General features: G+C 49.1%; 1 protein-coding gene across 8 annotated transcripts in view; it reads right to left on the bottom strand.

The window, feature by feature from the left end:
• Nucleotides 1-26,086, bottom strand: part of CCDC30 (coiled-coil domain containing 30) — a 136,756-nt gene that overhangs the window by 1,442 nt on the left and 109,228 nt on the right. For 4 of the 8 annotated variants that reach the window (XM_074975513.1, XM_074975514.1, XM_074975515.1 and 1 more), the window contains 6 exons: nucleotides 21,753-21,918; nucleotides 20,026-20,147; nucleotides 17,124-17,265; nucleotides 15,073-15,209; nucleotides 14,557-14,671; nucleotides 13,087-13,154 (listed from right to left, as the gene is read on the bottom strand). In XM_074975513.1, the coding sequence (XP_074831614.1) occupies nucleotides 13,087-13,154; nucleotides 14,557-14,671; nucleotides 15,073-15,209; nucleotides 17,124-17,265; nucleotides 20,026-20,147; nucleotides 21,753-21,918 (750 nt within the window). Of the gene's footprint in view, nucleotides 1-13,086; nucleotides 13,155-14,056; nucleotides 14,114-14,556; nucleotides 14,672-15,072; nucleotides 15,210-16,002; nucleotides 16,178-17,123; nucleotides 17,266-20,025; nucleotides 20,148-21,752; nucleotides 21,919-26,086 lie in introns of those variants that run through there. The other 4 variants (XM_074975516.1, XR_012642346.1, XR_012642345.1 and 1 more) reach the window with 4 other exon arrangements.

The raw sequence follows: 26,086 nt of genomic DNA, 5'->3' as shown, positions 1-26,086 counted from the left end.
AGCCCCCAGACTCCACAGTGCAAACATTGCCGAACTCCTGGCTCTCTGATGGCACCCCAGCACTCTGTGCCCCTTCCTCAGTAAACCAACAGCTCTTTATTGTTATTAATTACGTGTATTGCAGTGGCACCTGGAGGCCCCAACCAAGGAGCAAGGCCCATTGTGATAGGTCCTTTACACACACAATGGAAAGCTCCGAAGGGCTTACAATCAAAGTAAAGGAGGTAGCAGCTAGCAGAGGATGGTTTAGCCACTCGACCACACTATAACCCCCTTAAAATTCAATTCCTCCTTAAACACCCCTTCTTCACATAACCCCTGCTCCCCCTTAGCCCTGGGAGTCTTTGAGGGAGGGCTGTAGCCAGAACCCAATTTCAAATTTTGGGCAGGCCAATAGCCCACGATCCTCCAGGTTAGGTACCAGGATCTTCAGGAGAAGGTCACTGCCCTTCCCATACCCACAGGGGCATGGCCGGTTATGCAAACTAAGCTGGCAAAGCACTAGCCCTATCTTTTATAACAAGGCCTTGGGGGAAGCCCTCCCCCAATGGGCAGGGTTTCTCTGTGTGTATGAGTAGCCCCACCAAACAGGGGTGGAGTGGGGCTTCCCCTTAGCATGGGAGAAACCCTGCCCATTGTAGGAGGGGCTTCCAAAGACCCAGCGACCATAAGACATGTATTAGAGACCTGGATGCTGGGGGACAAGCATGGGAATCCCTTTGCAAGGGTTTCTTAGTCCCTCGGTCTCCTAGGGCATGGGCAGAGGGCTTTTTTTGAAGTTTCATTGCAAACAGTTTTGCAAATTATGAAGTCCCCTGAAGAAGAGTTGTGAGAATGGGACTAATGGTTATTATGATCTACTGACAGGACAGACAGCTTATGGAATTGTGGGAAAAGGCCTAAAATCTTCTAATGAAGAAGAACCCAAGCAGGCTGGGATTTTGTTGAAATTTATTCCGAAAGCTCTGTTTTGTGGTTGTCTTTCAGACTGTTTAGGAAATGACACTTAGCACTACAGGAGAAGGTTCACTCCCATGTATGGTTATGGAGACATTAAGCCCGAGATCATGAAAAAGAAAAAACAGTTGCTCACCTCTGTAACTGTTGTTCTTTGAGATGTGTTGCTCATATCCATTCCAATTAGGTGTGCACGCTCTGTGTGCATGGCCGTCGGAGGATTTTTTTACCCTAGCAACACCCGGTGGGTTGGCTTTGGAGCCCCCTGGAGTGGCACCTTCATGGCGCTCGATATATATCCCAGCCGACCCATCACCCCCTCAGTTCCTTCTTGCCGGCTGCTCCGACGGGGGGAAGGAGGGCGGGTTTGGAATGGATATGAGCAACGCATCTCGAAGAACAACAGTTACAAAGGTGAGTAACTGTTTTTTCTTCGAGTGCTTGCTCATATCGATTCCAATTAGGTGACTCCCAAGCCTTACCTAGGCGGTGGGGTCGGAGTGGAGCAACCTGAATTGTAGGACCACTCTTTACCAAACGCCGCATCATCTCTTGCGTGTCGGATGATGGCATAGTGCGAAGCAAAAGTGTGTACTGAGGAACAAGTTGTGGCTCTGCAGATCTCCTGGATCAGCACCTGGACCAGAAAAGCCACTGACGAGGGCAAGCGCAGATGAAGACGTGATCTATGAAGAGATCCGCTGAGAGGAGACCGGGAGGCCCTTGATCTGGTCCGCCACCTCAGCGAAGAGCTATGTCAAGTTCCTGAACTGCTTCGTACACACGATGTAGGAGGCAAGGGCCCTATGGACATTGAGGGAGTGCAGCCGCTGTTCCTGGCGACTGGCATATGGGTTTGGATAAAAAACTGGAAGAAAAATGTCCTGGCTGATATGGAAGGCAGATACCACCTTGGGAAGAAAGGCTGGGTGGGGCCGAAGCTGCACTTTATCTTCATGGAAGATTGTGTAGGGTGGTTCCAAGGTAAGGGCTCTGAGCTCGGAGACACGCTACGCCGATGTGATAGCGACATGGAAAGCCATTTTCCAGGAGAGGTAGAGGAGGGAGCAGCAGGCCAGCGGGTCAAACGGGGACCCCATGAGTTGGGAGAGGACCAGGTTAAGGTCCCATGTGGGGACTGGCTGTCGAACCTGTGGGTAGAGACGGTCCAGGCCCTTGAGGAACCTGCCAACCATGGGATTGGCGAAGACTGAGCGACCATTTGCGCCTGGGTGAAAAGCCGAGATGGCCACAAGGTGACCTCTGACAGAGGATGCCGCCAGGCCCTGCTGTTTTAGGCTCAGGAGATACTCCAAAATGAGAGGCATGGACGCCTGGAGAGGGGGCGTGTTGCGCTGAGCGCACCAGCATGAAAACCGCTTCCACTTAGCCGTATACGTGACTTGAGTGGAGGGCTTCCTGCTGCCCATCAGCACTTGCTGTACCGAATCTGAACAGACACATTCTGAAGGGTTTAGCCAAGCAGCATCCATGCCATGACGTGGAGAGATCGCAGGTCGGGATGGCAGAGGCGACCGTGATCCGGAGTAATCAGGTCGGGAAGAAGAGGCAATGGGACTGGAGCATCCACAGAGAGCTCCAATAGCACAGTGAACCAGAGCTGTCTGGTCCATGCTGGAGCCTCCAGAATCACTCGTGCCCTGTCCCTGGGCACTTTGAGCAAGACCCTGTGCACAAGGGGGAATGGGAGAAAGGTGTAAAATAGTCAACCCATCCACAGGAGCAAGAAGGCATCTGTGAGAGAGCCCGGGGAACGGCCTTGGAGGGAGCAGAAAGCCGGGCATTTCCGATTGCTGCGGGAGGCAAACAGGTTGACCTGGGGAAACCCTCACCTTCGGAAGATGGGGTGGATGACATCTGGTCGGAGTGACCACCGTGGGAGCGGAAGGACCTGCTTAGGTGGTCCGCCAGCGTGTTCTGGACCCCAGGGAGAAAGGACACCACCAGGTGAATGGAGTGGGCTATGCAGAATTCCCACAGTCGAACTGCCTCCTGAGAGAGGGGGGAGGAACGGCCCCACCCTTGTTTGTTGATGTAGAACATGGCCGTGGTGTTGTCTGTGAGGACCGCCACACAAGGACTGTGCAGCCGCTCCTGGAAGGCTTGTCAGGCAAGGCGTACCGCCATCAGTTCCTGTACGTTGATATGAAGGGAGAGCACGGAAGGGGGCCATAGGCCCTGCGTCTGAATGTCCCCAAGGTGGGCGCCCCATCCCAGGGTGACGCATCCATGATAAGGGACAAGGAGGGCTGTGGGCTGTGACAAGGGACTCCTTCGCATATCACCAGGGGATCCAGCCCCCAGTGGAGGGAGGCCAGGATCGGCTCCGGGACGGTGACCACCAAGTTCAGGCTGTCTTGACCTGGGCGATAGACTGATGCCAGCCTGGCTTGTAAGGGGCGGAGTTGACGTCTGGCATGCCTAGTCATGTATGTGCAGGAAGCCATGTGTCCGAGAAGACTCAAGCACCTTCTTGCCGATGAGGTTGGGAAGCTCTGAAGGCTCCGGACAAGGGCCACTATAGCCTGGAAACGAGCGTCCGGCAGGAACATAAGAATATAAGAATGGCCACACTGGGTCAGACCAAAGGTCCATCCAGCCCAGTATCCTGTCTACCGACAGTGGCCAATGCCAGGTGCCCCAGAGGGAGTGAACCTAATAGGTAATGATCTAGTGATCTCTCTCCTGCCATCCGTCTCCACCCTCTGACAAACAGAGGCGAGGGACACCATTCCTTACCCATCCTGGCTAATAGCCATTAATGGAATTAACATTCATGAATTTATCCAGTTCTCTTTTAAACCTGTTATAGTCGTAGCCTTCACAACCTCCTCAGGCAAGGAGTTCCACAGGTTGACTGTGCGCTGAGTGAAGAAGAACTTCCTTTTATTTGTGTTAAACCTGCTACCCATTAATTTCATTTGGTGGCTCCTACTTCTTATATTATGGGAACACATAAATAACTTTTCCTTATTCCCTTTCTCCACACCACTCATGATTTTATATACCTCTATCATATCCCCCCTCAGTCTCCTCTTTTCCAAGCTGAAAAGTCCTAGCCTCTTTAATCTCTCCTCATATGGGACCATGGATTTATATAAGGGCAATAAGATATTCTCTGTCTTATTCTCTATCCCTTTTTTAAAGATTCCTAACATCCCGTTTGCTCTTTTGACTGTTGCTGCACACTGCGTGGATGTCTTCAGAGAACTATCCACGATGAATCCAAGAACTTCCTCCTGATCAGTTGAAGCTAAATTACTCCCCATCATATTGTATGTATAGTGGGGTTATTTTTTCCAATGTGCATTACTTTACATTTATCGACATTAAATTTCATTTGCCTTTTTGTCGCCCAGTCACTTAGTTTTGAGATATCTTTTTGAAGTTTTTCACAGTCTGCTTTGGTCTTAACTATCTTGAGCAGTTTAGTATCAACTGCAAATGCCACCTCGCTGTTTACCCCTTTCTCCAGATCATTTATGAATCGGTTGAATAGAATTGGTCCTAGGACTGACCCTTGGGGAACACCACTAGTTACCTCTCTCCATTCTGAAAATTTACCATTTATTCCTACCCTTTGTTCCCTGTCTTTTAACCAGTTCTCAATCCATGAAAGGATCTTCCCTCTTATCCCATGACAACTTAATTCACGTAAGAGCCTTTGGTGAGGGACCTTGTCAAAGGCTTTCTGGAAATCTAAGTACACTATGTCCACTGGATCCCCCTCATCCACATGTTTGTTGACCCCCTCAAAGAACTCTAATCGATTAGTAAGACATGATTTCCCTTTACAGAAACCATGTTGACTTTTGCGCAACAATTTATGTTCTTCTATGTGTCTGACAATTTTATTCTTTACTGTTGTTTCAACTAATTTGCCCGGTACTGACGTTAGACTTACTGGTCTGTAATTGCTAGGATCATCCCTAGAGCCCTTCTTAAATGTTACATTAGCTATCTTCCAGGCATTGGGTACAGAAGCTGATTTAAAGGACAGGTTACAAACCATCATTAATAGTTCCTCATTTTCACATCTGAGTTCTTTCAGAACTCGTGGGTGAATGCCATCTGGTCCCAGTGACTTGCTACTGTTAAGTTTCTCAATTAATTCCAAAACCTCCTCTGGTGACACTTGGATCTGTGAGAATTCCTCAGATTTGTCACCTACAAAAGATGGCTCAGGTTTGGGAATCTTCCTAACATCCTCAGCCGTGAAGACTGAAGCAGAGAATTAATTTAGTTTCTCTGCAATGACTTTTTCGTCTTTAGGTGCTCCTTTTGTATCGCGATCATCCAGGGGTCTCACTGGTTGTTTAGCAGGCTTCCTGCTTCTGATGTACTTAAAACACATTTTGGTATTACCTTTTGAGTTTTTGGCTAGCTGTTCTTCAAACTCCTTTTTGGCTTTTCTTATTATATTTTTACCTTTTATTTGGCAGTGTTTATGCTCCTTTCTATTTACCTCACTAGGATTTGACTTCCACTTTTTAAAAGATGCCTTTTTATCTCTCACTGCTTCTTTTACGTGGTTGTTAAGCCACGGTGGCTCTTTTATAGTTCTTTTACTGTATTTTTTAATTTGGGGTATACATTTAAGTTGGGCCGCTATTATGGTGTCTTTGAAAAGTGTCCATGCAGCTTGCAGGGATTTCACTCTAGTCACTGTACCTTTTAATTTCTGTTTAACTAAGCTCCTCATTTTTGCATAATTCCCCTTTCTGAAATTAAATACCACAGTGTTGGGCTGTTGAGGTGTTCTTCCCACCACAGGAATGTTAAATGTTATTACATTATGGTCACTATTTCCAAGCAGTCCTGTTATAGTTACCTCTTGGACCAGATCCTGCGCTCTACTTTGGACTAGATGGAGAGTTGCCTCTCCCCTTGGGGGTTCCTGTACCAGCTGCTCCCTTAGCATGTCATCGTCACTATCACTGTCCTGGGCAGATGGTCGATAATAGATCCCTACTGTTACATTCTTATTAGAACATGGAATTACTCTCTATAGAGATTCTGTGGAACATGTGGATTCATTTAAGATTTTTATTTTATTTGATTCTACATTTTCTTTCACATATAGTGCCACTCCCCGCCCCCCACGTACGACCTGTTCTGTCCTTCCAATATATTTTGTTCCCTGGAATGATTGTGCCCTATTGATTGTCCTCACTCCACCAGGTTTCTGTGATGCCTATTATGTCAATATCCTCCTTTAACACGAGGCACTCTAGTTCACCCATCTTATTATTTAGACATCTACTATTTGTGTACAAGCACTTTAAAAACTTGTCACTATTTGTCTGCCCTTTTCTGACATGTCAGATTCTTTATGTGAATGTTTCTCGTCTGATCTGGCCCATACTTTGTCCTCTTTCCTCCTCTCCTCCTGACTAAAACCTGGAGAATCTCTATCACTAGACTCTCCTCTAAGAGAAGTCTCTGTCCGATCCACGTGTGCCTCTGCAGCGATCGGCTTTCCCCATCTCTTAGTTTAAAAACTGCTCTGCAACCTTTCAAATGTTTAGTGCCAGCAGCCTGGATCCTTCCTGTATAGGCTGCCCCATCCCCAAAGTTTCCCCAGTTCCTAACAAATCTAAACCCTCCTCTCTACACCATCGTCTCATCCACACATCGACACTCTGAAGCTCTGCCTGCCCACCTGGCCCTGCACGTGGAACTGGAAGCATTTCTGAGAATGCCACCGTGGAGGTCCTGGATTTCAGTCTCTTTCCTAGCAGCCTAAATTTGACCTCCAGGACGTCTCTCCTACCCTTCCCTACGTCATTGGTACCTACATGTACCACGACCACTGGCTCCTCCCCAGCACTACACACAAGTCTATCTAGATGCCTCAAGAGATCCACAACCTTCACACCAGGCAGGCAAGTCACCATACGGTTCTCCCTGTCATCACAAACTCAGCTATCTATGTTTCTAATGATCGAATCTCCCATTACTAACACCTGCCTTTTCCTAATGACTGGAGTTCCCTACCCCGGAGAGGTAATCTAGGTGCGAGAGGATACCCCAACATCATCTGGAAGGAGGGTCCCAACTAAGGGAAGGTTTCTCTCTGTTCCGGTTGACTGCTTGTAATGGGGCGGAGGCCCCATCCCCATGCCAGATTGGGCTACAGCAGGCTAGAGCAGCTGCACAAGGCGGCAGCCAATCAGGGAGGACCTGTTAGAGAGCCAATCAGGGCTGAGCAGGAGGCAGTCAATCAGGGCCAGGCTAGGCCCTATATAAAGGCTGCCCAGGCAAGACGCAGTCAGTCTCTCTCAAACCTTCAAAGGGGAAGGTCTGTCTCCTGAGCGAGGAGACCAGCACCTGGGACACCGCAGTGCTGGGCAGGCTTGGGGGAGCAGAAGGGAACTCCAGCCCGGTACCTGCCAGACTGCAGGCCCTGATAGAAGGGCCCACAAGGTGCAAAGGGGCCAAAGGGGAGTGAAGGAGGGCAGGGAGGCTGCTGCCAGAGGGTCCCTGGGCCGGGACCCAGAGTAGGGGGTGGGCCTGGGTCCCCCCCTTCCCCCTTGTATTACACCCGGCCATTAGAAGTGGCCATAGCGGACTGCACCCGACCCCTGACAGAAGGGGTTAGACTTTGGGGGTGTGGTTGGCCACTGTGGCTGGGGCGAAGCAGAAAGACTGCTGTTAACCCCCCTGGAAGGGGGTGAGGGTGGACTAGGGGGCACTGCCAGAGGGCAGTGTCCTGAAGAGGACACCGCAAGAAGGAAGCAGCGCAGGTCCAGACGCCAACACAGGGCAAGAGATGGACGGGACACCACCAGCAGAGGGCGCTCCACATGGACTGAACTAATTCCCAGAGGTACCAACAGGAGGCGCTGTGGTGGTGAGTCCCAACTCCGTCACACTGCTCTCCTCTGGGCCTTTCATCCTCCTTAACAGCGCAGGGGCTGTCTGACCAGAGGTGGGACAAATCTACAGTGTCCTGGAAAGCCTCATCAACACACCTCTCTGCCTCCCTTAGCTCCTCCAGTTCTGCCACCCTGGTCTCCAAAGCCTGCACACGGTCTCTGAGGGCCAGGAGCTCCTTGCACCGAACGCACACATACGCCACCCGCCCACAGGGCAGGTAATCACACATGCTACACTGAGCGCAATAAACTGGATAGCCCCCACTCTGCTGCTGGGCTTCTGCCTGCATTTTCTCCTACCGTTACCTAGGTTCATGATAGGGTTTTTGTTTAAATCAAGAAGTTTTGATTATAGTTTAGTTTAAAGGTTTTAAAGAATGGCAAATGTATCTTGCCCCCTTCCCAACTCCCTCTCGAAACTCCCTGTTAGTGGCCCCTGTTTGCAAAGCTCCCTGGTCGCTTGCTCACTGCTTTATAAAGCCCTGGCCTCCTTGATAGCCCCGCCCCCTGACTAAGGCTCAGCCAATGAACAGAGGCTTCTAGATTTCAAACCTTGTTTAGAAGCTCACAGCTTCCAACTGCCGGCTCATGCCTGCATGGAGTCCAGAACCGCCCCGATTGGGTTGCCATTTTGAGAAGGAGGCGTAACCGACTAAACGTGTCCGGGACCAAGTGGAAGTGGGAATGCACCTGTTCTCTGATGCGCCCCTGGATAAGCCAGTCGTCGAGGTAAGGGTATACCTGCATCCGCCATCGACCAAGGAAGGCTGCCACAACTGCCATACATTTAGTGAACACTCGGGGGGGGGGGGGGGAGACCGAAGGGGAGGGCCATGAACTGATAGCGTTCGCAGTTGACCACAAAGTGGAGGAAGCGTCTGTCTGTTGGATGAATCGCTATGTGGAAATACACGTCCTTCATGTCGAGGGTGGCGTACCAGTCTCCAGGAAAGGTATAATGGTGCCCAAGGAGACCATGCGGAACTTCAACTTTACCATGAACTTGTTGAGTCCACGCAGGTCCAGAATGGGCCAAAGCCTGCCCTGTGCCTCGGGGATTAGGAAATATCGGGAGTAGAACCCCCTGCCCCTTAGCTCCCACGGAACCTCCTCGATCGCCCCAATGGCGAGGAGCGTCTGAACCTTCTGAATAAGGAGTTGCTCATGAGAAGGGTCCCTGATGAGGGACGGGGAAGGAGGGTGGGGAGGAAGAAAATTGGAGAGAGTATCCCCCTTCCACCATGCGGAGGACCCAGTGGTCTGTGGTTATGTGAGACCAAGCACAGTGGAAACAGGATAAACGATTCAAGAAAGGTGGGGTAGGATCCTGAACGAGGTCCAATACATCGTCCTCTGGCGTCTCTTCAAAAGGCCTGTTTTGAGCCCGATGAGGGCTTGGACGGGCCCTGGCCTTGTCCAGACTGGTGGTTGGAGGGCTTCCTCCTGTCATAACACCCCAGCCTCCTATAGAAATCCTGCCTCGGCCAAGGAAGAGGACAGGAGCCTTGTTGCGGCTGCTGGGGTTTGAAGGATTTCCGCTGGGTAGCACGTGTGCGCATGCCCAGGGACTTCATTATTGCCCTTGAGTCCTTAAGGCTTTGTAGCCTTGAATCTGTCTTTTCCAAAAACAGGCCCTCTCCATCAAAGGGGAGGTCCTGCAGTGTTTGCTGAAGTTCCGGTGGCAGGCCGGAGGCTTGCAGCCCGGAGATAGGCCTCACTGCGATCCCTGAGGACAAAATACATGCGATGGAGTCAGCAGCATCCAGCGAGGCCTCCAACGAGGTCTGTGCCACTGTTTTGCCTTCTTCCACTAAAGCCTCAAACTCCTCTCTGGACTCAGGAGGTACTAACTCCTGAAACTTCAGCATGGAGTTCCAGGAGTTAAAATTGTAACAGCTCAGGAGCGCCTGCTGATTAGCGATCCTGAGCTGAAGTCTCCCCGAGGAATAAACTTTGTGCCCAAACAAATCAAGGAGCTTGGCATCCTTTGATTTGGGCCTGCTGGCCATGCCATTCTTTTTCGTTCACTGATGCCACCACAAGCGAAGAGGGCTGTGGGTGTGTGAACAGATAATCCTATCCCTTCGAGGGGACAAAGCAGCTGCACAGCCAGGTGGAGGGAACAGGGGGAGCGATCCAGAAAAAAAGGTGCCACCCGCTGCGGCGCGTTTAATCACCCGGCGGCGTTCCGGGTCTTCGGCGGCGGGACCTTCAGTGCCGCCAAAGACACCCGGAGCGAGTGGGGGCGGCCGCCGGGGGAGTAAAAGCGCTGCAGCGGGTGGCACCTTTTTTTCTGGATAGCTCCCCCTGTTCCCTCCACAGGGGAAAATTTAAAAGGCACCAAGACATTGACGAGGCGCCACTTGTGCTCAGAGGGGGAGCGGCCACTGTCCCGCTCCCCCCCAGCTATGCCACTGGGACAAAGTATTTCCGCTCCACTCCCTTAGCAGTCGGGGGAATGGATGCAGGTGTTTGCCAGATTGTTCTGGCAGTGGTTTGGGTGGTCCGAATAAGGGGTAGGGCCACCCTTGATGGAGCTTCGGCAGACAGAATATCTACCACAGGGTCCTCCACCTCTACCACCTCCTCCGCCTGCAGGTTCATATTCTGCACCACCCTGTGCAGGAGGTCTTGGTGGGCATGGAGGTCTATCGGAGGGGGACCCGAGACTGCAGTGCCTGCCACCGCTTCGTCGGGGAGGAGGAGGAGGAGGAGGCCACGGGGGAGAAGAGGGTCATCTAGGGCCTCTTGCGGAGCTGGGCCCAGCTGTCCTGTGTCAGCGACCTCAGTGCCCGCACCAGGAACTGGTGTCAGAGGAGGTCTTGAAGCGGGGAGAGAAGCTGCCACAGTCTCCATGCCCCCTGGCGTTAGCCTCTGGCACTTGTGGCTCGTATGGGGCTGATCGAGAAGCCCCAGAAGGAGCACCCTGGGCCTGGTGGTATGCCCAGGGCATCCAGAACAGCCATTGAGTGGGCCCTTGAGCGGGACCCTGCTCCTGCTCCTGCCAATGCCCAGCCCCTGACTCCAGGTGGCTACGGTCCAAATGGCGGCATTCCGAGAAACGTGACCCTGCCTCTGATCCCGAAGAATGAGAAGTGGAATGTGAGGGCCATTGTGGTGCTGAGCGGATCTGCGCCGAGGCACGCTGATGAGGCGATTGGGAGTGGTGTCGCAACGCTGGGGGGCAGTGCCGGGACCTGGACCGGTAGCTGGAACAGCACCTGGATCTGGACCTGGGCCAAGATGATGACCGGCGTCGAGAGCAGTCTTGGGTCCGGGATCTGCTCCTGGATGGCAACCAGCGGGCAGACCGGTGGCGTGACCGGGACCAGTGCTGGGAGTCGGAGCAGTGCTGCAAGTACAACTGGCGCTGCGAGGGAAAGTGGTGCCGGGACTGTGAGTGGCGTCGGGAGTGGGAAAAGTGCCGAGAACGGGATTGGTGCTGCGGCTTGACCAACGGTGCTGAGGGGTGGATTAGGGCCAGCTTGCCCCGGGATGGTGCCGCACGTACAGGCACCGGTGCCTTGGCATGAGGCTGAGGGGATGCCGATGCCTTCATGGCAATAAGATCCCTTGCAGCCGCAAAGGTATCCGGGGTGGAGGGCAACTGGACCTCAACCACGCTCTGTGTCGGGGAGTCCAGGGGCACCGGACTCAACGGTTCTCCCCTGGGGGCCGGAGTCAATGGTGCCGAAGCTGTAGGTTGTGCCCCTAGATGCTCCCCTGCGGGATGCGTCTCCGCAGGTGGTTCCAGGGAAGCTGGAGGTGGGTCAGCCTCTTTCAGCTTCCGGTGCAGCTTCTGGCCAGGAGAATGGGAGCATTGGCTGGGCCGATGATGTTGGTTGCGGTGCCGGGGAGCGTCGGTGCCGCAGGTCTCTGTCAGAGTCCAACCGCGGTGCAAGTCCTACCGCTACCGCCAGGGCGCTGCACACCGAGGTCTCAGTGCCAGATCTTGGAGCACCACAGGAGGCTGAGGGCTCAGAGCCGCCTCCATGAGGAGCTGCTTTAAACAGAAGTCCCGCTCCTTCTTAGTCCAGGGACTAAACCCTTTACAGATCCTGCACTTCTCTGCTTGATGAGACTCCCCCAGACACTTCATGGGGGTCGACTGTTAGCATGGGATTAGAGCAGGAACCGCAGGGCTTAAATCCCGGAGCCTTGGGCATGAGCCCAAGAGAAAAATCGGGGAGGAGGGGAAAGACCCCCCCAACCCCACTAACAACTATAACTATCTAACTATAACTATTAACTAAACTATGAGGTATATGCTAGGGAGAGTGGAGAGCAGTGAAGCAGGACTCCACAGTTCCAATGACTGTCATGGGCAGTAAGAAGGAACTGAGGAGGCACTGGGTCGGCTGGAGTATATGTTGAGCGCCATGAAGGTGCCACTCCAGGGGGCTCCACAGCTAACCCACCAGATGTTGCTAGGGTAAAAAATTCTCCAATGGCCATGCACACAGCGCACGCACACCTAATTGGAATTGATATGAGCAAGCACTCGAAGAAGAACCCTAAGTTTTAGCACCACCTGTGGGACACAAGAGTAACAGTGAAATAACTGGTTTCAGAGTAGCAGCCGTGTTAGTCTGTATTCGCAAAAAGAAAAGGAGGACTTGTGGCCCTTACAGACTAACAAATTTATTTGAGCATGAGCTTTCGTGAGCTACAGCTCACTTCATCGGATGCAACAGAATCCAGTGACATTAATTTGCACCATGTACTCCTGAGCTTGGCGAAGAAAACTATAACAATTGAGGAATGTTATCAATCAGTATTACACTTAGTGATTTAAATGTGAGCTTAGATGGCACAGACCAGCTGTCTTCTGGTTTCATTCAAATTATTTTATTATCTATTATAGTATCTCTTAAAAAGAGCTGTGCATGCATGGGCCAAGGGATAAAGATTTTGAAACTCCACTGTGTATGTAGCTGACAGTGCATCTTTAGTCTTGTACAATTATGTTATTACTTAAACTACCACCCATAAATCATGTGGAGCTGGAAAATGTATTTCTGGAGTTTTACTTCTGTGTACCATGTGCTTTTATATAATTGTTTTATTACTGTTTTTTCCCCACAGCATGACTAAAACACATCTCCAAATAAAAGAAAGGGTGGAGCACGTGTTTGGAAAACAAGAATTCACAGCTTTCTTCTCCCCATACACTGACAAGTCTCACTATTAGTAAGTAGACACACTGCCTGTATGTTTTTACTTATAATACCTTGTGTTTGGACGTGGCAACATCTTACTTAGCAGCTGGCATTCAGAGAAGCCAATGCTCCTGATGTCCTAGAAAGAGAACCAGAAAAATAAACAACAGATCCAAGGTAGGAAGGATGCTCTAGGCAATCAATGCTTGCAAGTGCATCATTCGCAAACTAGAGAGAAAAAGAAGGTTTTAATATAACATTTATAGAGAGAACACGAGGAATCACAGACACAGAGAAGTCCAAAGAGATGAAACACCTCAAGGGGACATATGTTTTGTGTGTGTCGGTGGGGTGTGAGGGATGTTATTTATAGGATGGGTTTTTTCCTAACAACAACAGTTCAATGCAAGGGCATGAGCCAGAGGTGGGCAAACTACGGCCTGCAGGCCACATCCGGCCCGCAGGACCGTCCTGCCCGGCCCTTGAGCTTCCGGCTGGGGAGACTAGCCTCTGGTCCCTCCCCTGCTGTCCCTCCTCCCCCGCAGCCTCAGCTCGCCATGCTGCCTGCACTCTGGGCAGCGGGGCTGCGAGCACCCCGCCCTGACATAGCTATGCTGGCAAACCCTCCAACGGAGGCACTACTGTGCCAACTTCTGTCAACCTGGCTAACCGTCTGGGGAGGTGGTGTAGCTGTGTCGGCAGGCAAACTCTTCTATCAGCCTGTTCTGCATCTACACTAGGGGGCTATGCTGATACAGGCTCTATAGTGTAGACATGGCTCAGATATATTGAGGCCCTTAGGCTGTGATTTTCAAAGGTCTCTAAGGGAGTTAAGCACTCAATTCCTATTTAATTTAAACTTTGAAAATCCCAGTCAAATAAATGGCTTGATTCTCAGAGGTCCTGAGTCCATGCAATGGGAAATGGGAGTGCTCAGCACCTTTGCAAATCAGAACACCTCTTGAGGTGCCAAGGTGGGGATTGAGGCTCCCATGTTTGACACTTTGGGGTCATTTGTGTAAAATATCTAAAATTACCCACTTTTAAAAAAGTTTTCCTGGTTCCCGACCTTACACGTCACTGGGATATTTTTAATGACTGAAAAACAAAAAAGAACAAAGGTAAGAAAAAGTGATACCTTTGTCATGATGACAGGTGGCCTAATAACACAACAGACGCGGGCACTGGCTGTCTCAGCAGACTGAAAATGAACCACAAAGCCTTGCACATCTAGGCCACTGGCTCCAATTCAGCTAATCAAGAGTGACATTACCAGCCAATCTCTGGGGGGTGTCATTTATGAAATGAGTTGGTGGGACTCAGTCCAATGCCTAGGGAACTGGGCCACTAACAATACACCTCCCCTTCTGGCAGTGGGTACTACTCACTTTTGAAAGTCTGGTCCTGTACGGACATATGTACCAAAAATTCCTATGGAGTCTAGAAGAGGTCCTTCCAGGTTAAAGCTGAGGTACATTGGTAGGAACTAGGGAGAAATTCCTCAGATGTGCCCATTTTTGGAGAAAAGCAGCACATCTCACCTCTAAGCTGTGGGTGTGGATGTTCCTCAGAGTGCGCTCCAGAATGCCAACCTGACCGGAAAGCTGCAGGGTGCTTTCCTGGAGTCGCCTGTTTTCTTCATCCAGGAACTGCACTCTGAGAAGGTCACACAGAAAGGGCACAGTTTATTTTCTGCACATGAATCTTCACCCTAACCATTTTCTGTTTTCAAAGGGGCATTTCCTCTCAATCTCTCTGCTGAGAAACTCATACAACCCTTTAAACCCTTCAAACATATTGCCCCTGCAGTTTTACACCGAGTCACATTCCATGCAGCAGCAGAGGCAGGGCCATTTCAAAGCAGCTATTCCCGTGTGGTGGCCTGAGTACATCCTTTAGGCATGAAGAGCAGCTGCCTGCCTCATCACTGCGCTGCCCTAGTTGTATCCATGCACAGAACGGGGATTTCATTGGAGTGACACTGCACAGAATGGGAGAAAAGGGCTAACTTTGAACTCTGGCCCAGGAGCGCTCTCTGTAACAGCATTAATGGCTACCTGTTCTGGATTGTGGAAATGATCCATTTGTTGTTCCGTCCAACTTCTTCCTGTTCATTAAGCTGCTGTAAGAGTTCTCTTTTCTCTTGGAGCAAATTCTCATTCTCCGTGGTGATCTGTCTGATCAATGCATGTTCCTGTGGTTAAGAAAACAGGATGAAACAATAAGCTTTGATATAGCACTTTTCATCCACAGATCTCAAAGTGCTGTGTAAAGGAGGTCCCCATCCGGGGTCTGATTATAAAATATGTATTGTCTTTGATGTTATGTGTCCTGGAAAGGGCTGTGTAGTCGCACCTGTCCAATGGCATTTCAGATGGACAGGTGGAAAGAATGTTTGACACCATCAAAAGCAGACGTGAGACAATCCCACTCATGTCCCAGTCATAGAGTTCTCCCCAAGGCACCTGTGTTTTTGCAGAAAAGGGCAAATTAATTCAGAAAACCTCAGTCTCAGTAAGTAATACTGGGTATTCCAGGAACTTCTACTGTGGCCAGGCAACAGTGAGTTACTGGGCAGCACCAGTCACAGTAAAATCACCACTGCCCTCCTCTGGTAGGCCCACCACAAGAGAAGGGTTCTCTGCACATGGGCAGTTTGGGTTTGTTAAATAATAGGGAATTGCATTTTCTTAAAATAAAGGATTTCTAATACACAAAATATATCAGTTAATGCGACAGGCCAAATCTGTTCCTGGTGCAACCGCAATGTGCTCAGTGGAGACAGGAACACCAGAAACTAGGGTGATCCTGTATGTTAAGAGAATTTGTAAATGGAACCTCATCTGAGGTATGTTTCCTAAGGTGGGCACCTCAGGCTAACTGAAGGCACAAGAGGCACCCCAGAGGAGCAGGTAGGAGGGGGAAGAGAAAGCTGTTCAGCCTACATCTGTCCCACCTCACTAAAACAATCCTTAGAAATCACTCACCCCTACTCCTGCAGCAGCCCCTCATGTGCTCAGCCGTGCATGGGGCTGCAAGCTTTGGCTGATGCTCTGCTCTTGCGGCACTATACTCAGCTGAAAGAGTGCATGCAGCCCTGCCCAACTGAGCCCTCTCAAGCCGCACTTGGCCTGCTGGGGAAATGGGCAACAGGGAAGAATTCTAAAGCACAAAAAAAGAATAAAGGGAGAATAGAGACAGAAAAGATGGAGAAAAACAGTGGAAAGAAAGCAAGATGATGGCAACTGTATTAGGGTATGGCATGATACGGTAGGGGTCACCAACCTGCCAAGCCACTGACTGGGGCTCCTCCAAAACCAGACAGGGAACCACTGATCTATGGTACCCAGGAAGCCTCTGTCTCCTTGGAACCTAAGCACTGAGAGATGCGTGTCTCTCTCCATTGTTCAGGCTTACACAAGCGTAGCTTGATTAGCCTGATTTTCACCTCCCCGACTTTATCCACACTGAACCGATCTGTCTGACGTTTCATGTTGGATTGTATGCCTGCGTAGCGCTTTTCTGGAAAGTTTGAGGCAAATGCAGCAGCAAAGAGCTTGGAAGGCAGGAGCAGGGCTTAATTTGTGCCCCTGGAACCTCTCGGCTTGGCAGGTCATAGTCCCAGCACCTCTGGGCCTGCCATGTCGGTTATGGATGTAAAGAAATGGCTTGAATCCTGGCACCTATTTCATTACAAGTTAAGCACTGGGCTGGGTGGTTCAAACACGAGGTGACTTCACTTCCCAAACACTGTCCTTTTGTGGGCTCATCATAACACCGAACAAGCTTGGTCTAGACAATCCCTTTGTGTGAACCTGTTTGCCTCGGTGAGGACTGGAGCCTTTGTCTAGTTCGGGGGGGCTAGTTATTCACAGAGGTTTATATGGTATGGGCTCTGCTGACCTCTTAGCTGCCCATGCTGGCTCCCAGATTCCTGAACCGCACATGAGCACAATGCCTGACATGAGCTAAGCCTCCATCCGAACAGTTGGGCCATGCAAAGTTCCTAAGGCATGCATGCCAGTGACCCTGCTAGGGCAGCTTCCGTTTTGGGACCCTCCTGGAGCAGCGGCCCCCCAGTGGAAATCTCTGTCATCTGCTTCCTCACCTTTCCCGTCTGGCTCCTGGACAGCACAATTTCACTTTCAAGCTGTTTAATCCTCACATCTCTTTGCTTCACTTCATGAACAAATGTCTCCTTGGCTCTGCGGAGCTTGGCTTTATGGCGGAGTTGCTGCTCATTGTGTTTCCTGAGAAGGTAGATATGTAAATAGCAGCCTATTAAAATGCTTGACTGCTTTTTTACACGAAGAACACTTGCTCAGATTGCCACATGGAATCTGTACAATCCTGGGAGGGGTGAGAGGAAGAAGAATAGTACCCAGGCAGAACAATACAGCCAGTGGATCTGCTGTGGGGTCAATGTAGCCAGTCCAAATACTGAGTGACCAGCCTAACTGACCGATACTGTCGTTTCTCTGAAATGGTTCCAAGTTCCCCCATTCTGGTAAAAAAAGCCATCCTTTGAATGTGCCCCAGAAACGGTACCAACCTCTGGGCCCAGTTCAGAGCCCTCTGATCTCTGTTAGCACAGACAGAAGCCTGCTGGCCTCGGGAACCGCACCCTAAGGTGGGGTGCATGATTGTTGAGAGATGAGCCCACAAAATTTTCATCTTCCTATTGGCCACGAATCCAAAATCACAAACCACAGTAACAAGGCCCTTGTCTCTCTACCTAACGTCTGGGTCTGCCCATCTTGGTTTTTGTTTGTTTTTAAATAAGCTACTACTTCAACCAATCAGAAACCAGTTTCTGAAGCAGGGCCCACGCTTTCAACAAGTTGGCTCCTAGAAGGGTCCTATCCAATCCTTCCCCAGGAGACTAGGACAAACAGAAATCCCACCCTGTCTAGTTTTAATAAACCTGGAATGAACCTTCAACCACTTCGATCTCCCCTTTCTCAGCTTTGGTTCTGAAGATGCCAGGCTCAGCCTCCCTATGCGACCTTGGTCTTCCTTACAATCCCTGAAACCTGTGGAGTGACACTGGCAGAACACTGGGGTCATGTGGCAGTGAACTCTGCGCTCTGCATTCACCCCTCCGTTCCCAGGATAATCAGTCAGAGCTTCTCCTTCCTTGCTGCTTAAAATCTTCGTCAATTTATTCACTTATTGGTGCAGATTGAACTCCAGAAACATGCCCACATACAGACTGTAAGTGCCCTGACAACCAGCTGCTGGAAAATAACCACCCAACATCACAACACAATACAGTAAATCAGCTTACAGGCAAGAAATCAAATCAGCAGAACATCCCCCATCCCACACCACCCACTTCCCCAAATGCCCTGTCAAGTGGATGGGCTTTTGCAGGGGAATTAGGCCATTTTGGATGTAATGAGGCAAAGCAGATTGCCTCTTGGAGAATGGCGTACTGGTAACTCTCTCTCTTTAATACCAGCGGGGTCTCTGCTGAGAACAGCTGTGGCAGGGTGGCCCAGAGAGGCGTCTCTCAGGAAGGCAGGACACAAGCCAGTGTAGTGTAGGCTGTATAGGTCAAAACTAGTACGTTCAACTCCACCTGGAAACCAACAGGCAGACAATTGCAGGTGCTCAGGAAGAAACAGGGGAAGGAGTAAAAACATGACAGAAGTGCATTTGTTCCCGCCGAAAAAAACCCGACATTTTGGAAACAATTCAAAATTTTTGTTTCAAAAAGTTCTTCAAAAAAATCAAAAAATTTCAACCAAAATCAAATATCTCAAATATTGTGAACTTGTTTGAAACTGGAATGTTTTGTGAGTCTGATTCAAATCTGATTATAAAGGCCTTTTCCGTCAAAAAACGTTTAGATCAGGGGCGGGCAAACTTTTTGGCCTGAGGGGCACATTGGGTTTCCGAAATTGTATGGAGGGCCGGTTAGGGGAGGCTGTGCCTCCCCAAAGAACCAGGCTTGGCCCGGCCCCCGCCCCCTATCTGACCCCCCTGTTCCCTGTCCCCTGACGGCCCACCCCGGGACCCCTGCCCCATCCATCCCTCCCTGTCCCCTGATGGCCCCCCGGACCTCCCGCCCCTGACTGCCCCCCGCCACACCATCCAACCCCTCCTCTCATTCCTGACGGTCCCCTGTCCCCCGGGACCCTTGCCCCATCCAACCACCCCTTCTCCCTGACTGCCCCGGGAACCCCTGCCCCTGACTGCCCCCCGCCGCCCCATCCAACCCCCACTCTCTTTCCTGACTGCCCCGCTGAGACCCCTACCCCCATTCAACCCCCCAATCCCTGCCCTCTGACTGCCCCGCCCCCTATCCACACCCCCGCCCCCTGACCACCACCCCAAACTCCCCTGCCCTCTAGCCAACCCCCCCTGCTCCCTGCCCCCTTACCGCGCTGCCTGGAGCACCGGTGGCTGGCAGCGCTACAGACGCACCGCCCAGAGCATCAGGACAGGCAGCCGTGCTGCTCGGCTGGAGCCAGTCACACCACTGCGCAGCACAGAGCACCGGGTCAGGCTGGGCAGATTGCGCCGGTGGCACAGTGAGCTGAGGCTGCGGGGGAGGGGGAACAGCAGGGGAGGGGCTGGGGGACAGCCTCCCAGACCAGAAGCTCAGGGGCCAGGCAGGAGGGTCCCGCAGGCTGGATGTGGCCCGCGGGCCGTAGTTTGCCCACCTCTGGTTTAGATGAAAAATGTCTAAAGAGCTCTACAGCCAGTGAAGGTCCTGCAGGACCAGTGCTGTGTGCTCCTGCTGAGACCCCACCTGACTACGTGGTGCCTGTGACCTGCACCACGCTCAGCTCCTGCATGGAAGAACACAGAATGAAGTAGCTGCAGAAGTGGGACATTTACTCCACCTGATTCTGTTTGAAGATGTCAACTGAAAGCAGATCTCTTAGTGCTGACTGTATTTTACATGGGAGACCAAAGTTTACGCTATAAGCCACTCCACTGTCACAACAGGGACACAAAGAGCAGCTGCGGTGCAACCTCATTCCTCCGTGGCCCGTAACTACCTGACGTAGATGTCGAGCTGCTTCAGGAGATGATCATATTCCTCGTGGAGGGTTTCCTTCTCCTGCTGCAACAGCGATAGCTGCTCTGAAAGGTTCTGACTGGTTTTTTGACAATGGAGATGCTGAAAAACAGATGCATGTTTTAGAATTTATCTTTAAAAAAAATGCAGGGACGGAAAACGTTCTTTCAATCCTTGTGCTCCCGGCTCTGGCCTCAACAGCTTCTTTGTCATAAAGCCTCGTTTTTGCCCCAGTAACCAGACAATAGAACAATCAGATCTAGTCTATCCTGCTCTTGCCACTCCAATGAAACTGCCCTCGCTATGGCCACAGGAGGAGTCTGCCTCTTCCTAGCTAAGTTGGAAGAATGTGGCTCTCCCTATTGCTCCTGGCGGGGACACAGAGAGAAGGGACACAGCTCCCAGGTGTATTGTCTCCTACCTGGATTGCTATGCAAAAGCCCCCATGCTCTGAAAGCAAAGGGGCTGCCTTCTCCTGTTCCATCCTCCTGCCCCCACCCAACCCTCCCATGGAGCTCTCCAGGAGGCAGTAGCTAGGTTAATGGAAGCACTCTTCCATTTGCCTAGCCGTGTCTACACCAGGGGTTAGGCCATTCTCACTATAGCACTCAGGGCATGACTTTTTCACAGCCCTGAGTGACGCAGCTAAGTGGAGCTAATTTTTAAGTGTAGACCAGGCCTTAACCAGATGGGTGAGATGGTGTTGTGGAGGGGAGCACAGAGAGCTCCCTCTGTTTTCACATCACCCATATTCTAATCCAGACCCCTAAGAGATCCTGAACACTTGGAATCCCTGTTGAAATCAGTGGAAGCTGCAGGAGCTCAGAACCTCTCAGGATCTGACCCTGTGTTGTCAATTTCTGGGCATGGGCCCTGCAACTCCACTGCTCCAAGACTGAGCCGTCTGGCTCCAGCACCTCTGTTCTCACTGTGGTTCTTCAGTGGGTCCAAATGAGCATTGGCCCCTGGTAGAGACTTCACTGGGGAGCAAGACAACCAGCAGGGATTTATAGGAAAGCAGGACAACCTATTCAGAACAAACCAACATTTACCAGTCAACTAGAACACCACTAGAACACGGTACTAAAGGGTCCTTAGGTGAGTGTGGAAAAGCAAAACTTAACTGAGAGCCCATGCTGGCAGAATTACCTGCCCCTGCTGTCCAAAGCCTCCTGGATTTCATCTCTCTCTGCTTGTTTCCCCTGTACCCTGGGTAGCTGCAATCTTCTATCCCAGTCTGCTCCTACCAAGTCCCTTGTCCCTAGTTGCAGCCGTGCTGTGTTCACACATCCTGCTTCCTACAGCTCCCAGCCATTAAAAGTTAATGTCCAGTCTTTGGTCCTCCATTGTATCTCCCAAGGCAAGTTCATCCGTAAGGGGACAGTTCTTGATAGTTCATTCATACCAACCCAGGCAAGCCCACATGACACCAACATCCCCATCCCTTATCCGCTTGAAATTAACTCCTTCACACCCAGTGGGTAGCAATACAAATTGAGTGGGGATACGGAGTCACACATATCTTTCATAACAATGCAACATACATTTCCACATTCTCCACAGCAGCATTATCACCTGATAGGAAAGTACTGACTCTTAGCTTGATGGTCTGTATTGAAGTTAGTTATTAGAACAGCAGCATCATTTATGCCACCAACCTGTCCCCTTCCCAAGCAGCCAACCCCAGAGCAGCAATGTCTAACTTACCTCATTTGATGCTGTTTTTTTTTCATCCTCTAATATATGCAGTTGTGCCTCCTGCTGCTGAAACCTGACCTGCAGCTCAGCATGAGTCTTGGCCAGCAAAGTCTCAGTCTCGTGTGAGTGTCTGAGCTGTTGCTGCAGCTCCTCTGCATGCTGATCCAGGAGCTTCCTAAAAGCATGTCATGGCAATGAGGCAACAATGGACAACCGCTGATAAGAAGTCAAGTTGACAGGGTTTCAGAGTTACTCTGAGCCTGGTCCACACAGAGATTTTGTATCAGAATAAATAGTTATACCAATACAATCCCTAGTTGGAACCCAGTTATATTGGTATAAAGGCGCCTTATACCAGCAGAGTTTATTGTCCTTTCCACATGGGAATAAGCTTTACTGGTATAAGCACCTTTATTCTGGTATAACTGCATCCACACTGTGGGAGCTGTACCCTTTAAACTACACTGGTATAGTTAAAGAGGTACAATTTTTGGGTGTAGACAAGGCCAGTTACAAATGCAAAGCCCCCTCTGAAGATCATTAGTCATTAGAACTGTGAATCAGAAAGACAATGAAATCATAAAGAGCTAAGAATACTGTGACCTAGGGACCCATTGATGCCAACTGGCAGAGGGGGTTATAGGGTTTTACAGGGATCCCCTGGGTCTGATATCTGCATAACAGTTCATTGAAGGGTGGCACGTGAGATCTCTATCGAGAGCCAGTAGCCCACTGGTCATCATAACCAGTGTGAAATGTATGTATGGATAATATTTAAGGATTTATGTATCTATCCTGAAAATTATACTCTTAAGTAGGGGCTGTCAATCGCAGTTAACTCACGCGATTAATTAAAAAAAATTAATCGTGATTAATCATATTAATCGTGATTAATCGCAGCTTTAATCACACTGTTAAACAAGAATAGGATACCAATGGAAATTTATTAAATATTTTTGGATGTTTTTCTACATTTTCAAATATATTGATTTCAATTACAACATAGAATACAAAGTACACAGTGCTCACTTTATATTATTATTTTTTATTACAAATGTTTGCACTGTAAAAATGATAACAGAAATAGTATTTTTCAATTAACCTCATACAAGTATGTAGTGCAATCGCTTTATTGTGAAAGTGCAACTTGCAAATGTAGATTTTTTTAATTAAATAACTGCACTCAAAAACAAAACAAACAATGTAAAACTTTAGAGCCTACAAGTCCACTCAGTCCTACTTCTTGTTCAGCCAATGGCTAAGACAAACAAGTTTGTTTACATTTACGGGGGCTAATGCTGCCCACTTCTTATTTACAATGTCACCTTAAAGTGAGAAAAAGGCATTTGCATGGCACTTTTGTAGCCGGCATTGAAAGATATTTATGTGCCAGATATGCTAAACATTTGTATGCCCCTTCATGCTTCGGCCACCATTCCAGAGGACATGCTTCCATGCTGATGACGCTTGTTAAAAAATAATGCATTAATTAAATGTGTGACTGACCTCCTTGGGGGAGAATTGTATGTTTCTTGCTCTGTTTAACCCACATTCTGTCATATATTTCATGTTATAGCAGTCTTGGATGATGACTTAGCACATGTTCTTTTTAAGAACACTTTCTCTGCAGATTTGACAAAATGTGAGTTTTCTAAAGATAGCTATAGCACTTGACCCAAAGTTTAAGAATCTGAAGTGCCTTCCAAAATCGGAGAGGGATGAGGTGTGGTGCATGCTTTCAGAAGTCTTAAAAGAGCAACACTCTGATGCAGAAACTACAGAACCCGAACCACCAAAAAAGAAAATCAACTGTTTGCTGGTGGCATCTGACTCCGATGATGAAAATGAACATGCATTGGTTTCCACTGTTTTGGATCGTTATCAAGCAGAACCTGTCATCAGCATGGACGCATGTCCTGTGGAATGGTGGTTGAAGCATGAAGGGACATATGAACCTTTTGTGCAGCTGGCACATAAATATCTTGCAACACTGGCTACAACAGTGCCATGCAAACACCTTTTTTGACTTTCAGGTGACATTGTAAACAAGAAGCTGGCAGCATTACCTCCCATAAGTTCAACTTTCATGATAAAGAGATTGCACTACAGTACTTGTAATGGGAGAATTGAAAAATACAATTTATTTTGTTTTTTAAAGTGTATATCTGTAATAAAAAATAAATATAAAGTGAGCACTATACACTTTGTATTCTCTGTTGTAATTGAAATCAATATATTTGAAAATGTAGAAAACATCCAAAAATATTTAAATAAATGGTATTCAAATTTTAACAGCGCGATCAATCGTGTGATTAATCGCAATTTATTTTTTAATTGTGCGATTAATAGCAATTGATTTTTTTACTCGCTTGACAGCCCAACTCTTAAGGTCTTGGAGTTAAGACAAATCACCAGGATGTGATATATGTTGGAAATGTTCCTTCCAGGCAGGAGGTAACAGAGACCTCTCTCCCTATCCGGTGATTTGTGTGTTCTGTTTTATGCCTCACTATGTGCCTATTTGCATACTGAGCCACAGGCAAAAGAAGAGATTGAGAAATCTACAAGAGAGCAAGTCTACAAAATGAAACCAACAGCAGGGGGTGAGTTGTTTATGAATAAAGACAAAGGATGGGATTGGTATATCTTGGGGGCCTAAGAAACACATGGAATCCGTCATCTCAGAGGCAAGCTGACAGTGTGTCTGTCTCATGAAAGGTTTCAGAGTAACAGCCGTGTTAGTCGGTATTCGCAAAAAGAAAAGGAGTACTTGTGGCGCCTTAGAGACTAACCAATTTATTTGAGCATGAGCTTTCGTGAGCTACAGCTCACTTCATCGGATGCATACTGTGGAAACTGCAGAAGACATTATATACACAGAGACCACATGGTCTCTGTGTATATAATGTCTTCTGCAGTTTCCACAGTATGCATCCGATGAAGTGAGCTGTAGCTCACGAAAGCTCATGCTCAAATAAATTGGTTAGTCTCTAAGGCGCCACAAGTACTCCTTTTCTTTTTGTCTCATGAAAGGAGGGTCACAGGCAACCTGGCTGTAAAGTGCTGCTGAGAAATACTTGGTTAGACAGAAGAGTATCTAGTTAATTAAGTCTAGGGCAGGCTCTAGCATGTGTGCTGGGACTTTATTTTATATGTAACCATTTGTTTCAATTCTTCTACTTGTGACTACTTGAATATCTCTGTTAAATAAACGTATATTTTATTTCACTCTGTACATATGCAAGTGCTGTGTGTTAAGCGGCGTGGTGATCAGAGGTGCCTGGTAAGCTAGGTGTCAAGTTTCCTTCCCCACTCTGAACTCTAGGGTACAGATGTGGGGACCTGCACGAAAGACCCCCTAAGCTTATTCTTACCAGCTTAGGTTAAAAACTTCCCCAAGGTACAAACTTTGCCTTGTCCTTGAACCCTGTGCTGCCATCACCAAGTGTTTTAAACAAAGAAGAGGGAAAGAGCCCACTTGGAGACGTCTTCCCCCAAAATATCCCCCCAAGCCCTACACTCCCTTTCCTGGGGAAGGCTTGATAAGAATCCTCACCAATTGGCACAGGTGAACACAGACCCAAACCCTTGGATCTTAAGAACATGAAAAATCAATCAGGTTCTTAAAAGAAGAATTTTACTTAAAGAAAAGGTAAAAGAATCACCTCTGTAAAATCAGGATGGTAAATACCTTACAGGGTAATCAGATTCAAAACATAGAGAATCCCTCTAGGCAAAACCTTAAGTTACAAAAAGACACATAAACAGGAATATACATTCCATCCAGCACAGCTTATTTTACCAGCCATTAAACAAAAGGAAATCTAACACATTTCTAGCTAGATTACTTACTAACTTAACAGGAGTTGTAAGTCTGCATTCCTGATCTGTTCCTGGCAAAAGCATCACACAGACAGACAAACCCTTTGTTCCCCCCTTCCAGATTTGAAAGTATCTTGTCCCCTCATTGGTCATTTTGGGTCAGGTGCCAGCGAGGTTATCTTAGCTTCTTAACCCTTTACAGGTGAAAGGGTTTTGCCTCTGGCTAGGAGGGATTTTACAGCATTGTATACAGAAAGGTGGTTACCCTTCCCTTTATATTTATGACACTAGGGTATATTGTTTCTTTGGAAGCAGCCAACCTATGAATATTCTGAGGGTCCAGTGGACCAGTGGCTGGACACATCAGGGAGATGCTTGGAGGACTCAGGGTTTGGAGTGTACGTATTGCTAACCTGTAGAGAGACATCAGGACCTGCAAGGCCCAAAGGGAACGACGTGTGTTGCCCATGGCTGATGGAGTTGGGGCGCTGAACCTAGCAGACAAAGACAGGGCTTCCCCA

Source organism: Natator depressus, chromosome 18 (genome assembly GCF_965152275.1).
Source record: "Natator depressus isolate rNatDep1 chromosome 18, rNatDep2.hap1, whole genome shotgun sequence".
NCBI classification, from domain to species: Eukaryota; Metazoa; Chordata; order Testudines; family Cheloniidae; genus Natator; species Natator depressus.
The sequence above is the reverse complement of the archived record's forward strand: the minus strand, read 5'-3'. Positions and strand labels throughout refer to the sequence as shown.